Below are 17,865 nucleotides of genomic sequence, written 5' to 3'. Positions count from 1 at the left end.
GGCACTTTAATACTCCAAGCAAAAAGAAGAGTGAAAAATCACTGAGATGGAAGATGGTATGTTTTGGGAGAGGACCAGCAAACAGGCCAGTATGGCTGCATCATAGAGGGCATAGAGGGAAGTAGAATGTAAGAAGATTGAAAAGTAGAAAAGGATCAACTGATGAAGAATTTTAAATGCTAAACAAAAAGTGGTCCTAAAATAATAGAGAATGACCAGAATTTAATGAGTAGAGGCCTGGGGAGATGTCTGTGTCTATGTGTCCCTCTGTGACATAATCAAACCTAGCAGTTGTGTGTGGGATGATTGGAGTGAGGAGATATTCCAGAGGATAAGGAGACCACTTAGAAGTCTAATGTGATATTCCAGGGGAGAGCTATTGAAAGCCTGAATTATGGAGGGTTTTGTATGAGTGGAGAGGAAATATACATGAAATGGTTTCTAGAGAAAGAAATTATAACATTTGGCAACTGATTGGGCAAATGGGGTGAATGAAAGTGTCAGGGATGACAGGGAGGTTCTGCACCTGGATGTCTGGAAGAATAGGGGTATTAACAATAGAAATTGGGAAGCTCAGGAGAGGGGAACCACTTGGGGGCAAAGATAATGAATTCTGATTTGGACATGTTGAGTTTGAGATGCCTACTGTGATACAGTCTGAAATGTTCCAAAGGCAACTGGCACGCAAGACTGAAGCTCATGAGAGAGAATAGGACTAAATAAATTGATCTTGAAATAATCCACACAGAAATGAAAATGAAGACCTAGGAGATGAAAAGATTACCAAGAGAATATAAAGAAAACAGAAGAGGAGTTAGACAAAGCACTGGGAAATGTCCACATTTAATTGACATGAAAGGTGAAAATCTGGCAAGAGAAAGAAACAGAGACAGCAAGAGAGACAGAGAGACAAAGAAGCACACAAAAAGAAATGGGAGGGGGGAGACAGAGAGAACAGCATCACAAAAGCCTTGGGCGGAGAGTGTATCCAGGAGGAGATGAGGATTAACAAATGCTGCAGAGTAATTAAGAAAGATGACTATCAAGAAGAATCCAGGGGGGTACTACCCTCATTGAAAGAGTATGAGCGATGACCTGCCACCACCCACCCCATCTTTGTAACCCAGACAGAGATGTTGGTGCTTCTCTGGTAACTATGAATTGTGATTTGAATCAGACAAGGTCTGTCTGTTGATGTTTGTAATTTCTGTTTGTATTTGCCCTGAAGTTCAGGGGGCTGATCTTTTCCCCCTCAACTAAGTGAATGATACATGTATGTTTGATTAAACTGAGATTGTAAAAAAAAAAGAAGAAGAAGAAGAATCCATTAGATTTGCCAAATAAGATAACATCAGTAACTTTCAAAAAAATAGTTTCAATTGAATGTCAGATTGAAAAGTGTTTAGAAAATGGTGAAAGAAGAAGCACTGATTATAGATTTCTTTTTCAAGGTCTTTAGCTGAGAAGAGGATGAGAGATAAGGAATGACTGCTGGAAAGCAGGGAAGGATCTAGGGATGATGTTTTTAAGGATGAAAAAGAGTTGGTTTGATTGCAGGCAGAAAGGAAGGAATGAGTATACAGGGAGAGACTGAAAATCAGACAGTTAAGGGGGATAATGATGGAGAGAATCTGCTAGAAAAGACAAAAGTGGTTAGGATGTAAGGGGTTTGGCCTTGCTATCTCATTATCAGATACTATAGCAAATGAATAGATATTGTGAGATTATGTCAGAGAGATGTTCCATAAGGAGGAGTGCAGAAAAGGGAGCTCTTGGTTAATGGCCTCATTATTTTGGTGAAGTATGAAGCAAGGTCCTTAGGAAAAGATATTGGGAGCGGGAATAACATGAGAGACTTAAGAAAAGAAGAGGTTTGGAACAGCTGATGTATTGAGGGAATCAACTAGGAAAAAGTACTAGGATTCACTTCCTGTAGTAAGATGCCTGTTTCAATTAGCAAGGATAAGTTTGTATTAGACCCAGTAAACATAGTTCAGTGATTCCCTCCAGTTGCTTTGAGCAGCATGTGAGCAGAGAAGATGAAGATTTTAGCAACTCCATGCTGGACTTTGCAAGTAAGCTGAAAATTGTTTATTGAGTGGTTTTAAGGGTGTCACCTCCAGAATCTTTTACTTGTGTATGCATCTGGTCTGGCTTGGACATTTTCCAAGGTTTTATGTTCTTTCCTTCTGTGACTCTTTTCTCACATAGTAGAGTTGGGTGATAAAAAGACAGAGTGTAATTGCAGTAGGATGGAGTCAAGATGGTGGAGTGAGAGCCCACCCAACATACCTCCACAAAGTTCTGGGAAATGTACTATGCTGAATTCTAATCAGGAAAGTTGAAAAAAGTCCAAACTGAGTGTTTTCCAGGCTGGGTCAGCTTAGAAAGACAGACAGAGAGGTCTGAGGCACGAAGATTGGCCGGGAACCTAGCTTGCATAGCAGCAATAAAGGTAATGGTAGGGAACATTCTAGTGCCCAGGGGCAGTAAGAGGCCTAAGACTGAACTCCAGGTCTGCAATCACCAGGACAGAAAGAGATCCCAGGGGACCCTTGAACCTTTGAAATTTATAGCTCTGGAAACAGGAATGGGTACCAGTTGGCAGCTCTGTCACCCATTACCCTATTCTGGGTCATAGTTCCAGGGAAGAGAGGCAGGGAGTAATCAGGGTCCCAAGCAAGGGAGGCAGTACCTGTGTACAGAGCAAGGAATAAGTTCCAAACTTTTAGCTATGTGGCTCTGTGCCTAAGAGCAAAGAGGGGACTCGGTTCTAATCTTTATCCCTATACATGAGCCTACATTAGAATAATCAGGACAGGTAACCAATGCCAAAGAAAAATCAAGCATTTCAGTCACTCTCAATCTGCAGAAACTTATAGTGGGATAACAGTAATTGAGGATAGTAGCAGTTAGTCTACTGAAACTCAGCCACACACACACACACAATTCAACAGACATAAACCAGTCAGAAATGTGTAGACATTGTTTCAAGAAGCCAGTGAACAAACCTCTTCCCAGAAACATTGAAGCTGGCAAGCATTGAAAATTTACAGGCCTCTAGACTGAGCTGTAAAAACAGCATAAGTATATAAAAAGATGGAAGCTTGGCCCATACATCCCTCCAGAAGTGAGAAGAGCCCAACATTAGCATAAAGGCCAAAGTTAATAGGTTGGAGAAATGAGCAAATGACAACAGCAAAAAGAAGCTGAACATAAAAAGCTAATACAGTGACAGGAAAGGTCAAGACACAAACACAGAAGACGATGACTTAGAAACATCGAAAAGTCTCAAAGAAAAACGCAGATTAAACCCAAGCTCAATAAGAATTTTTAGAAGTGTGTGTGTGTGTGTGTGTGTGTGCGTGTGTGTGTGTGCGTGTGTGTGTGTAAATAGGAAAAAAATTTTGAAACCAAATACAAACCATAGAGGGAAAAAATAGACCAAAAAATGAAAGTTGTACAAGAAAGGTATGAAAAGAGAATTAAAAGCTTAGTAAAAGAGGTACAAAACATGGAGGAAAATGATTCATTAAAAACTAAAATTAGCCAAATTGTAAAAGAAGTACAAACCCTTTCCAAGGAAAATAAGTCTTTAAAAATAGAACTGGACAAATGGAAGCTAGTGACTCCATGAAATATCAAGAAATAATTTTTTAAAAGTCAAAAGACTAAAAAAATGAATAAAATGTGAAATGTATCATAGGAAAAACAACTAACCTGGAAAATAGAATATGGAGATATAATTTAAGATGCATTAAACTACCTGAAAGCCATGAAGAAAAAAAAAGAGTCCAGATATCATACTTCAAGAAATTATAAAGGAAAACTCCATTTCAGAGGAAGAAATCAAAGTTATCAATATCAATATGAAAAAAATGCCTCCAATCACTTATAATTGGAGAAATAAAATTAAAACAACTTTAAGGTACAACCTCACATACATCAGATTGGCTAAGATAACCAAAAAAGAAAAGAAAAATGACAAATACTGGCAGTGGTGTGGGATGATTAATACACTTTTGGTGGGGCTGTGAACTAGTCCACCATTTCAGAAAGTAATTTGCAACCATGCCCTATGGATATTGAATTGTACAGACCCTTTGGCCAAGCAAGACTGCTACTAGGGCTATATACCAAGAACATCAAAGAAAGAGGAAAAGGATAAATATGGACAAAGATATTTAGAGCAGCCCTTTTTGTGGTAGCAAAGAATTGAAAACTGAGAGGATACCCATCAACTGGGGAATGGCTGAACAAGTTGTAATATATGGCTGATGGGACACTTTTGTGCTATAACAAATGATGAAAGGGATAATTTCAGAAAAACTTGGGAAGATCTGTATGAACTGATGCAATATGGAGTCAGCAGAACCAGAAGAAAAATATACAACATAAGAGCAATATTGTAAAGATGATTAATTTTGAAACTTAGTAACTTTTATTAACACAATGATCCACCATAATTCCAAGAGACTCATGATAAAACAAGCTACCCACTTCTAGATAGAAAACTAATTGACTCAGAGTGCAGATTGAAACATTTTTTCTTTCTTTCTTTCTTTTTCTTATATTTTTTAAATTTTGGAATTTAGATAATGTGGCAATTTATTTTGTGTGACCACATATTTATAATAGGTTTCATTTTTCTTGCCTTCAACTTGGGTGGAGTATAGGGAGGGAAAGAATTTGAAACTGAAAAATGGAGTAAAATTCCCTGGGCTTTAAAAAAAGAAGACAATAAATGGAACAATCACCAAAAAAGGAAGTAGACAGTTTTAGTCCCTGTGGAATGCTTAAAGACTTTTTGAGTCCTGTCTTAAGTATGCCAATGGGAATTGAACCATTTTAGAGCATTGTATAGTCAGAAGATTTGCCCATGTTGCATGTATGTGAAATGCACTAAGAATGCTATTTGTTACATACTTTGATCATCTGCAATTGTCTTACTACTCTGTTTTTATTTTAGGACTGTTGAGCCTGAACTGAAGTCACTTGCTGTGGGTCTTCATTTACTGGTTTTGAGAGCAATAGGTATAAAATATATACATGCATATATGTGTGTGCATGTGTGTGTAGTGTGTATGTGTGTGTTCATGCATTATTACAAACTCATCTGCTCTTAAAATGTTTATGAAATTGAATGCAACAAATATTTTTAAATGGGAGAAATTGTGTTAAGAGATTAGAGATACTAGGACTTAAAAAGACATAATTCATGCCCTCAAATGGCATACAACATAATGTGGGGAGGAAGTACATACATAAATATGATATTAAATAGAATGTGATGGAAGCAAAGTACAGATCCAAAGAGTTCCAGGAAAAATTGAAGGGGGAGGGGTAAATTTATTGTTTTAACAAGTGAAATGGATGACAGCTTCATGAAGGAGGTGGCTTCTGAACTTAGCCTTGGAGAATGATTTCAATAGTCTTATGAAGAGGAGAAATTGAATTCCAACCAAGAAAAATAGTGTACTGGATTCACAGAGGTGGGAGAGAGCAAGGCAAGATCAAAAGTCAACTAGTGATCCAACTAAGCTAAAACAAAAAGTATTCAAAGAGAAGCAGTATAAGTAAAAGTGAAACTTTTTTAGAATCATATTGTGGAGGCTTTTAAAATTCCAGCCGAAGGCTGAATTTTGTTCTAGAATGAGACCCTGAAGTTTGTTGGGTTTTTTCAAGCAGGAGAGTGACCTGGTCAAACCTATGCATTGGGAAGTTTATTTTGACAACTTTGTGAGGGATGTACTAGGGAAGAGAGAGATTGAAGTCAAAAAGTACAATTAGGAGATTATTATAGTAGCTGAGGTAAGAGATTATGAAGGTCTGAATTTGGGTGGTTGCTTTGAATGTAGATAAGGAGATAGATTTTAGTGATATGGAGGTCAAGCCAACAAGTCTTCCAGCTGATCTGATATGAGGTTAACGGAAATAAAAGACTCAGAGATGAATAGTTTTGAACCTGGATAGCTTGGGGATGATCACCAACACAAATAATAAAATTGAGATGAGGGAAAAAGTTTAAAAAATACAGAATGTCAGAGCTGACGTGGATCTTACAAATCATTTAGATCACCCCCCCCCCCTTGTGATTTTTGACAAATGTTTTTACTGATGCTCTTTTTTATCACTTTCCAATGACTCTTCCCTAACTAAAAAACAAAACAGAACTCAACGTTGTAACAAAGAAGCAAAAATAAAGCAAAGCAATGCACTGGCTATGTATGACAATGTAGATTTCCTTCTGCATCTATAATCCATGCCCTTTCTTCAGAGAAAAGGAAGGCATGAAGTTGCATATGTAGTGAATCTTAGAATTTTGGACTTTAATGGATATTAACTTAACCCATGCCCAAAGAAAACCCCTCGTAACACTACACTTTTGAAATTGCAATCTATTTGAAGATATTCAGTCTAGGTGAGGAGCCATTATTGGCAACCTATTTCATTTTAGGATCACTATAATTGTTAGATAACTTTCACTTACATCAAGCTTCCATTTCCACATTTGCAATTTCTGCCTTTCATTCTGAGTTCTGCCCTCTTCAGCCAAAGAGAGAAAGTCTAATCCCTCTTTCCTAAATACTGAAAGATAGCTATCATACCCCTTCCCTCTGCTCCCAGCCTCCTCTTCTCTAAACTAAGCATACCTTTGTGCCAAGTCATCATTGGTCACTGAATTGATCAGAATTCTGTGTTTTTTTGAGATTTTCTTTTTTCTTTATGCTATTTTGGATATTGAATAAATTGTTCAATTTGCTCTTAATCTTTACATACAAGTCTATCTAACAATCCCTGAATTTTTAATATTCACAATCTCATATACCTCAATTATTTCCCATTGCATTTGTATAGCAAAATTTGTTCAGTTATTCCCCAATGTTTTCATATCACTATTTTGCTATTGCAAAAATTGCTACTATAGACATCTGTTTATATTTGGGATCATTATCTCTTGCTTTGACCTCATGTAATGGATGAGGAAACTCAAATCTAATTTAATCCAGGATAACCTGGGTCTAATAAGTGTTAGAGTTAGATTTTGAAGCCAAGTTTTTTGAATTGAAGTCCCCCATCATTTTCATTTCAGGAGGGAAAGTTTATGAATTTTGTTTTAAACATATTGTGTTTGAGGTACCATAACATATCATTATTAGTTATGATTTGTTCCAATGCCAGATAGTTTCCAATGTGAGAAAAGGAGTTTATAAAGTAAAAAATCTTCTCTTAGTGACTCAAATAAAATGAAATTTTGAAGGCAACAAAATGACTGAACTAAAATAGAGCTGAGGACATCTTATTATTAATTTTGTCAGTATTATATAGATGGGGACAGAACCTGTGATTTCATTGATAGAAATCTCTCACATAAGGAAATTCCTTTTACCAATAAAGGTTGACTTCTTCTCTATAATACATATTTCTAGAATGTTGCCTAAAGTACTGACAGGTTAAATTATTTTCTCAGGGTCACATAACCAGTATGTGTCAGAGGCATGACTTTCTGGATCTAAAACTATTGCATTTTACTTCTTGTGATCCTCTCTATATCTTGTTTGGTCATAAACTCTTCCCTTATCCATAGATCTGACAGTTAAATTTTTCCATGCTCTACTAATTTGCTTATGATATTCTTGTTGTCCAAATCATGTATCCATTTTTTACTTTCTGTTGGTATAAAGTATGAGATGTTGGTCTATACCTAGTTTCTGCCAGACTGCTTTCCAGTTTTCCCAGTAATTTTTGTTAAATTGTAAGTTCTTGCTCCAAAAGCTTGGATCTTTGTGTTTATCAAATATTAGAATACTATGGTTGTTTACTACTGTATATAGTGTATGTAATCAATTCCATTATCTGCCACTCTATTTCTTAGCCAGTACCAGATTTTTTTATGATTATCATTTTGTAATACAGTTTTAAATCTGGTATGGCTAGGCCACCTTCCTTCACATTTTTAAAAAATTGACCCCCCTGTAATCTTCATCTTTTGTTCATCCACATAAATTTTATTATTATTTCTAGTTCTATAAAATAATTCTTTAGTCATTTGATTGATGTGGTACTGAATAAGTAATTAATTTAGGTAGAATTGCTACTTATATTATAGGGTTCTGCCTACCCATGAGCGATTAATTTCTCCAATTGTTTAGATCTGTCTTTGTGTGGAAAGTGTTTTGTAATTGTGTTCATATAGTTCCTGGGTGTGACTTAGAAGGTAGATTTCCAAGTGTTTTGTAATGTTTGCAATTATTTTAAGTGGATTTTCTCTTTCTATATCCTCCTGCTAGGGTTTGTTGGTAAAATATAGAAATGCTGATGACTTATATTGGTTTATTTTATATCCTGCAACTTTGCTAAAGTTGTTAATTGCTTCAATTAGATTTTAGTTGATTCTCTGGGGCCTTCTAAGAACATTACCATATTCCATAATTTATTAGTCACCTACCACAATGCTAGGCACTGTGCTAATTGTTGAGGATAAAAAGAGAAGCTAAAGACAGTCTGTGCCCTCAAGGTGTTTACAATCTAACAACATGCAAACAAATATATGCAGAGTAAGCTATATACAAGTTAAATAGGAATAATTAACAGAGGGAAAGCACTGGAATTAAGAGGAGTTGGCCAAGTCTTCTAGTAGGAGGTAGGGTTTTAGTTGGGACTTAAAGAAATTCAGTGAAGTCAGTAGTCAGAGAGGAAGAAGGACAGCATTCCAGGTGTGGAAGATAGCCAGAGAGAATGTCAGGAATCAAGGGATGAAATGTCTTGTTCATAGAATAGACACCAGGCCAGTGTCACTGGATTAAAGAGTACATGTTGGAGAGTAAGGCATAAATAAAAAGACAAAGGGTGGAAGGGGATAGGTTATGAAGGGCTTTGAATACCAAACAGAGCATTTTGTATTTGTTCCCTGGAGTCAATGGATTTGGAATTTATTGAGTGGAAAGGTGACATGATTAAATTTGCATTTTAGGAAAATTACTTTAGTGGCTGAATGAAGAAAAGATTGGAGTGGGCAGAGATTTGAGTCAGGCAGATCCAACATCAAGCTGTTCCAGTAATCAAGGCATGAGGTGATGAGGGCCTGCACAAGAGTGGTGTCAGTGCAAGAAGTGAAAAGGGAATATAATCTGGATATGTTGCAAAGGTAAAATTTGTAGGGTTTGGGAACCGCTTGGACATGGGGGAAAGAGGAGTAAAAGAGAGTGAGAAATACAGGATAACTCATAGGTTGTGAGCTATGGGACTGGGAGGATGATGTTGACCTCTACAATAATAGAGAAGGTGGAGGTGGGGTTAGAAAAAAAGATAATGACTTTCATTTTGGACTTATTGAGTCCAAGATATCTCCTAGACATCCATTTCAAGATGTCTGAAAAGCAATTGGAGACACAAGACTGGAGGTCAGCAAAGACATTGTGGCAAGAAAAGTTGATTTGAGAATCATCAGCATAAAGATGGCAATTAAATCCTTGAGAGCTGATGTGATCACCAAGTGAAGTAACATAGAAGGAGAAAAGAAGAGGGCCTAGAACAGAATACTAATAGACACAGTTAAAGGGTGTGAAGGAGGATTCAGCAAAAGAGACAGAAAAGGAGTGGTTAGATAGGTAACAGGAAAACCAGGAGGGCATGGCATCTCAAAAACCTAAAGAGAGAGTATCAAGGAAGGAAAGTGATCAACAGTGTCAAAGGCTGCAGAGAGGTCAAGGCGAGTGAGGACTGAGAAAAGGCCATTGGATTTGGCAGCTAAAAGATCATAGAAACTTTGAAAAGAGTTGTTTTGGTCAACTGATAAGGTTGGAAGCCAGATTGTAAGGAAGAATAAAATGAAAAAGCAGAAGCACTATTGTAGATGGCCTTTTTGAGGATTTTAGCTACAAAAGGCAGAAGATAAATAGGATGATAGTTAACAGAAGTGGAAGGAACAGGTGAGGGTTTTTTCAGGGTAGGAAAGACAGGGGCATGTTTTATAGGCAGTAGGAAAGAAGCCAATAGAAAGAGAGAGACTGAAAATAAGTGACAGGGGGCTGACAGAGGGGCAATCTGTGGAGGAGATGGCATAGAAGGGATCACTTGGACAAGTAGAGGGGTTATTGTTGGTAAAGAATAAGGTCACATCATTGTATAAAACAGGAGAAAGTAGCAGAAGGCACTTGAGTGATAGGAGATGAGGAAGTGGAGAGAAGAGGGAGTTCACAGTGAATGGCCTCAATTTTTCTGTAAAATATGAGGCAAGGTTCTCAGCTGAGAGAATAAGGGAATTGTGGGAAGTTTGAGGATGGATGGAAATGTTTGGAAGAGAAACTGTGGAGAGTGAGATGGTAAGTTGCTAAGGTATATTAAGAATTACCTATTTTAGCTCACATACCAAGAATTTGTAGTGGATCCAATCAAAACAGTTGCATGACTTTTTCTACCTTCATACAGCAGTGCATGTGTAGTTATGAAGGTTAAATGGTGGGAATAATCCAAGGCTGAGGCTTGGCTGGGCATAGCTGGTTGTAGGATAAGAAGGATAGGTATTCAAGAGAGGAGTTCAGTCTACAGGTGAATTGGTTCACCAAAGAGTCAAGATGGGGAGAAAGAAAAGAGTTACTACTGTAGAGAATCCTCCTTTTACACCCTTTAAGTGTAGTGTAAAGGAGATGACCTGAGAGAGAACTGAGGGGTCAAGGGACTGGAAATCACAGTGATGAAGAGTAATGTAAGGAAAGGCAGAGGAAGAGGAAAAAGGCCAATAGATTAAGGTCAGATGATTTGCAAAAGTTATAGCTTTGTTTTCTCATTACCTGTTCTAATTCCTTCGATTTCTTCTTGTTGTTTTATTAGTATAGCTAACATTTCTAGCACGATATTGAATAACAGTGGTGACAATGGATGAGGAGGCTTCTGGTTCATCCCCCTTACAGATAATGCTTGCTCTTCATTTTAGATATGTATCACTTAAAATTTTAAGAAAAACTCCATTTATTTCTGTGCTCTCGCGTTTTTAGTAAAAATGGGTGTTACATTTTTCAAAAGCTTTTTCTGCATCTGTTTATATAATCATGATTTTTGCTGTTTTGTTATTTATATTATCAGTTATGCTTGTAGTTTTCCTAATATTGAACTAGCCCTACATTTCTGGTATGATTTCCATCTGGTCATAGTGTTCTATTTTTGTGATGTATTCTTGTAATCTCCTTGCTAGTATTTTGTTAATTCTTTTTTGCAAAAAATATTCACCAGGAAATTGGTGTTTAGCTATTTTTCTATTTATTTTTTGCCATTCCTGGCTTAGGTATCAGCACCATATTAGTGTTACAAAAGGAATTCAGTAGGACTCCTTCTTTACCTATTTTTCCAAATAATTTAAATAGTATTGGAATTAATTGCTATTTAAATGTTTGGTAGAATTCACTTGTAAATGCATTCCATCCTGGGGGGTATTTCTTAGGAAGTTCATTTTTGTTTATTTAATTTCTTTTTCCTTTTTTTAAAAAAATTATTTATTTTTAGTTTTCAACATTCACTTTCATAAGTTTTAAATTTTCTCCCCTTCCCTCCCCACTCCCTCCCCAAGATAGCATGCAATCTAATATGGGCTCTATACATACATTCCTATTAAACATATTTTCATATTAGTTATGTTGCATAGCAGAATTATAACCAATGGGAGAAACCATGAGAAAGAAAAACAAAACAAAACAAAAAAAGGAAATAGTCTGCTACACTATGCATTTCGACTCCATAGTTCTTTCTCTATATGTGGATGGCATTTTCCATCATGAGTCCTTCAGAATTGTTTAGGTCCTTGCATTGCTGAGAAGGGCTAAGTCTATCAAAATCAGTCATTGCACACTGTGACTGTTACTGTGTACAGTGTTCTCCTGGCTCTGCTGACTTCACTCAGTATCAGTTCATGTAAGTCTTTCCAGGTTTTTCTGAAGTCTGCCTGTTCGTCATTTCTTATAGCACAATAATATTCCATTACATTCATATACCACAACTTGTTTGGCCATTCCCCAATTGATGGACATCCCCTCAATTTCCAGTTCTTGGCCACCACGAAAAGATCTGCTATAAATATTTTTGAACATGTGGATCCTTTTCCCATTTTTGTGATCTCTTTGGGATACAGACCTAGAAATGGTATTGCTGTGTCAAAGGGTATGCACATTTTTATAGCCCTTTGGGCATAGTTCCAAATTGCTCTCTATCATGGTTGGATCAACTCATAGCTTCACCAACAATCAATTAGTATTCCATCTTTCCTTTATCTTCTCCAACTTCTATCACTTTCTTGTTTTGTCATGTTAGCTAATCTGATAGGTATGATATGGTACCTCAGAGATGTTTTGATGTGCATCTCTCTAATCAATAGTGATTTAGAGCATTTTTCATATGACTATAAATAGCTTTAATTTCTTCCTCTAAAAACTGCCTGTTCATATCCTTTGACCATTTGCCAATGGTGCAATGACTCATATTCTTGTAAATTTGACTCAATTCTCCATATATTTTAGAAATGAGGCTTTATCAGAGATACTAGTTGTAAAACTTCTTTCCCAGTTTTCTGCTTCCTTTAATTTCATTTTCTAAGATAAGTTTATTTAACTACTTTTATTTCCTTTTCTGTTAATGTGAGTAATTTATGTTTTCGTAAATCTTCATTCATTTTACTTATATCATCAATATTAATGACATATAATTAGGCAAAATAGCTCCTAATAATTGCTTTAACTTCATCTTTGTTGTTGTTCGAGTTGCCTTTTTCACTTTTGATAATGGCAATTTGGTTATTTTCTTTTTTAAAAAAAACCAAATTAACAGAAACAATCTGTTTTATTGTTTTCTTCATAAAACCAGCTCCTTTCTATTTTTTTTTACTTTCAACTTTACAATTTTCTTATTTTTAGATTTTCTATTTTTGTACATTTTTGGATTTTTTAATTCATCCCCTTTCTATTTTTTTTAGTTGCATGCCTAATTCATTGATCTGCTTTTTTCTCTCTTTTATTGATGTAAGCAATTTAGTGATATAAATTTTCCCCTAAGTACTGCTTTGACTTCACTCCACAAATTTTGGTATACTGTCTCATTGCTGTAATTATTTTGATGAAATTAGTTATTGTTTCTGTGAGTCGTTCCTTTAGCTACTTATTCTGGAGGAGTAGATTATTTCGTTTCCAATTAATTTTTAGTCGATGTTTCCATAGCCCTTTATTGATTGTAATTTTATTGCATTATGGTCTGAAAAAGGTGCTTTTAATATTCAGCTTTTGTGCATTGGTTTGTGAGGATTTTATGCCTGAATAGGTGGACAATTTTTATAAGGGTACCATGCATAACTGAGAAAAAGGTTTACTCCTTCCTATTCTTAATCAATTTTCTCCAGAGGTCAAGCATATTTAACTTTTCTAAAATTCTATTCACCTTATTAACTTCTTTCTTATTTGTTTAATGGCCAGATTTATCTAGTTCTGAAGGGAAAGTTGAGATCCCTCAGTAGTATAGTTTTACTGTCTGCTTCCTCCTGTAACTTGTTTAACTTTCCCTTTAAGAATTTGGATGTTCTGCCATTTGGAACAGATATGTGTAGTAATATTAATTCATTGTCTATGGTACCTTTTGGCAAAATATTGTTTCTGTTATCTCTTTCAATTAGGACTATTTTTTGCTTTTGCTTTGTCTGAGATCATTTGTCTGAGATTATTACTCTTTTTTAACTTCAGATGGAGCATGATAGATTCTACTCCAGTACCTTTTTTAACCCTGTGTATATGTCTTTCTGTTTCAAGTGCATTTCTTGTAAACATATTGCTAGATTCTGGTTTCTCATTTATTCTGCTCTCTACTTCCATTCTACAGATAAGTTCATCCCATTCACATTCACAGGTATGATTACTAACTGTGTATTTCCCTCCTGTTTTCTTCTGTTTGTACTTCTCTCTCTTTTTTCCCTGTTCCTCCTCAAAAGACCATTTTGCTTCTTACCACTGGCTCCCTTTATCTGATCTCCCTCCTATCCCTTCGCCCCCCACCCCTGCTTTCTCTTAGCCCTTCCCCTCCTGTTTAACTGTTGGGTAAAATAAATTTCTATAATCATCTGAATATGTGTGTGTGTGTGTGCACAACATGCACATACATATATATATATATATGTAAATATACATATATATGTCTATGTAAGTAGACATATATATAGTCTTCACTCTTTGAACCAGTTCAGATAATAGTGAAGTAAAAGCATTGCCCACCTCTCTATGTTCCCCTCTGTCATAAAAGTGTTTCCTTACTTGTCTCTTTTATGTTATATAATTCTCCCTATTCTTCCTCTCCCTTATCCCTTTTTTCATTGCATCACTCTTTCTTACCACGCCATTTTTTAGATCAACCCAACACAATTGACTCATATTCATGACTGTTTATGTGGACTCCTTTTAACTGTCCTAATAATGATGAAGTTCCTAAGAATTACATGTGTCATCTTAGGCATGTAAATAGTTTAACCTTATTACTTAAATCCCTTATGATTTCCTACTCATGTTTATCTTTTTATGCTACTCTTGAGTCAGGTTTGAATATCAGATTTTCTATTCAAGTCTGGTCTTTTCATCAGGCCAAATTTCTTTGAGCAATTATAAATCTCTTTTAAGAGGCTCTGCAATATTCTGGGGTTTGGTGCAATGCCATCCACAACAGCAATTTCTGGAGAATCTTCCCATCCATTAGGAATCTCTGTCCAACCTGGATCTCTTCTTTCACAGTGGAAAAAACCTTTGGAAAAAATAAATCTTTATATTTTCTGCCCCATCTTACATTTATTATCAAAAAGTCATTAAATAACCATTTAAGGTAACTTTTTCTATCTTCCAAAAAAGACATAAATGACCTTTATGTATACATGGGAGGCAACTTACTGTAAAAGACCAGTAAGGTGAAATTCTGTTCTACATCATCATAGGCTTATATTTGGGTATAAATAAACATTAACTCCATAGGATCGCATAGTTCCTACATCTTTCAGTTAATAGTAAAATAGTAACGATGTGATCCATTACAGAACATCACCTACAAAAGCATGTTTATCCCTTAATATACCCTCATTGATTATGTCTTCAATTCATCTATAGGGAACACTTTTGAAGATTTTGGATGGATGGAAGAATAGATAGATATGTAGGCTGCTGTTCTCTCATCACACTTTTCCAGTGTTAATCACATCTAAGGCTTTTCCCCCTTTTAAATTGTTTTTTTCAAGTAATAAGCATTTGCCCTCTTTCCATCACACCTCTGCTACCCTGAGAAAAAATTAAAACAAAGCCTCTACTATAAATAGTAAAGCAAACCAAGTTCCCATGTTCATCACATCCAAGAATACAGCTCTACATAGCCAATCCATCACTTGTCTTTCAGGATGTGGGTAGCATTCTAAATTATTGGTCCTCTGGAATCATGATTGTGCATTTCATTGATTAGAGCTCTTAAATCTTTCAAAACTGTTTCTTTTTACATTGGCACTGTTACAATATAAGTTGTCCTGGTTCTGATGACTTCACTTTGCATTAGTTCCAGGTAAAGTTCAAATGCAACCCACTTGGCCCACCCCTTTTTTATTTGTGTAGATTTTTTTCTTGTTCCCCTCAATTACATGAGATAAACTCCCCGTGTCCATTCCTCTATTTTTCTTCCCTAAAGGATCCCTTTCCCTCTCTCTTTGCATTTTTCTTTAAGTATCATAAAAGCATAACAAAGATAATTCTCAAGCGATCCATCTTATTTGACTCCCTTTATGACTTCTGTGACATCTCAGGTCTCAGCAGATGCTTGCATCATCCTCCCACATTACTTCCCACAAACACTTCAACTTTAAATTTTTTTTCTTAATTGTTTAGCTGTATTTACCTTTTTATGTTTCTCTTAATTCCTGTGTTTATTTTTCATAGTTTCTACTCAGCTCTGGTCTTTTCTTTAGGAGTGCTTTGAATTCCGCTATATCATCAAAGATCCATTTTCTTCCCTTTTAGAATTAATTATGTTTGGTTTTGCTGAATAAGTCATTCTTAGTTGCAATATCTTTTTGCTTTTTGGAATATCATATTCTATGTTCTCCACTCCTTTAAAGTAGTAGCTGTTGAATCTTGTGTGATCCTGATGATAGCTCCTCAATTCTTGAACATTTTCTTCCTAGCTGCTTGCAGTATTCTCTTTGACCAAAAAGCTAGGGATTTTGACTATGATATTCCTTATGGAGGAGGGTGGGGCTTTCGTCTGAGGTTTTTTTTTCAAGATTTTATGTAGATTTTTTTCACTTTGTCCTCTGATCTAAAAGGAGCTGAGAAGTTTTCATTCATGGTTTCTAAAAATAGGAAGTCAATTCTCTTTTTTTTTTTGTCATGCCACTCAGGTAGCCCAGCAATTCCTGTTATTTCCTCTTATTATTTCTGTCAGTTATTTTCATATGAGACACTTTATATGTTCTTCCTTCTATCGTTTGATTTTATCTTAATATTTCCAGTTGTCTCATGGACTCATTAGGTTCTATTTGATCCATACTAGCATTCAAGGAGACTGTTATTTGGGTGATTTGGTACTTTTGCACCAGATTATTTATCCTTTTTCCAGTCCCTTCATAAATTTCAATATCTTTTTTCAGTTCTTCCCTCCATTACTGGCCTTTCAATTACATATTTTTATTTCAAATTTATTATTTATTTATTTTGAACTTTTTTTTTAATTTGAGTTCCAAATTCTCTCCTTTCCTCCAGCCCCTCCCCTGCACACTGAGAAAGCAAGCAATACGATATCAATTATTATGTATGAAATTACGCAAAACATATTTCCACATTAGCTATGTCACAAGAAAGCAAGAAAAGTAAAGTAAAATGCTTCAGTTTGCACTCAGAGTTCATCAGTATTCTCTCTGGCAATGGATAGCATTTTTTACTATGAGTTCTTTGGAATTGTCTTGGATTGTTGTATTAATCAAAGAAGCTAAGCTTTTGACAATTGATCATCATTACAATGGTACTGTTACTGTGTACAATGATCTTCTGTTCCTGCTCACCGCACTTTGCATCAGTTCGTATAGGCTTTCCCAGGTTTTTCTGAAACATTGTCATTTCTTATAGTACAATAGTATTCTGTCATAGTCATCTACCATAACTTGTTCAACCATTTCCCAATTGATGGGCATCTCCTCAATTTCCAATTCTTTGCCACCACAAAAAAACTGTGTGTGTGTGTGTGTGTGTGTGTTTGTGTGTGTGTGTGTGTGGTTACATTTTCTTGATATTGCTGTTATATTTATATTGATGATATTGGTACTGATATTGGTATTGGTATATTGATATTGTGGAGTCAAAGGGTATGCACAGTCTCTTAGCCCTTTGGGCATTGTTCCAAATTAATCTCCAGAATAGCTGGACCAGTTTACACCTCCACCAAGAGTTCATTAGTGTACCTATTTTCTCAGATCCCCTACAACATTTGTCATTTCTGATCGGTGTGAGATATTAAAGAAAAGGTGTTTTAATTTGTATTTCTCTAATCAATAGTGATTCAGAGAATTTTTTTGTATGGCTATAGATAGCTTTGAGCTCTCTTTTTAAAAACTGCCTATTCATATCATTTGACCATTTATCAATTGGGGAATGGCTTTTGTTTACATAAATTTATTTTAATTTTATATATGAGAAACAAGGCCTTTATCTGAGAAACTTGTTGTAAAATTTTTTGATATTATTCCATTGTCTATGGTACCTTTTAGCAAAATGTTGTTTCCCTGATTATCTCTTTCAATTAGGGCTACTTTTGCTTTTGCTTTATCTGAGATCATGGTTGCTACCTTGCCCTTTTTTACTTCAGCTGAAGCATAAC

General features: G+C 35.6%; 1 protein-coding gene across 1 annotated transcript in view; it reads left to right on the top strand.

Moving 5' to 3' along the window:
- Positions 1-17,865, top strand: part of LOC118849782 (solute carrier organic anion transporter family member 1B1-like) — a 101,064-nt gene that overhangs the window by 71,512 nt on the left and 11,687 nt on the right. The window contains exon 13 of the mRNA XM_036758749.1: positions 4,970-5,034. Within this exon, the coding sequence (XP_036614644.1) occupies positions 4,970-5,034 (65 nt within the window). The remainder of the gene's footprint in view (positions 1-4,969; positions 5,035-17,865) is intronic.

The sequence above is a fragment of the Trichosurus vulpecula genome, chromosome 5 (genome assembly GCF_011100635.1).
Source record: "Trichosurus vulpecula isolate mTriVul1 chromosome 5, mTriVul1.pri, whole genome shotgun sequence".
Lineage (NCBI taxonomy): Eukaryota > Metazoa > Chordata > Mammalia > Diprotodontia > Phalangeridae > Trichosurus > Trichosurus vulpecula.
This window is presented reverse-complemented; position numbering and strand designations above follow the sequence as displayed.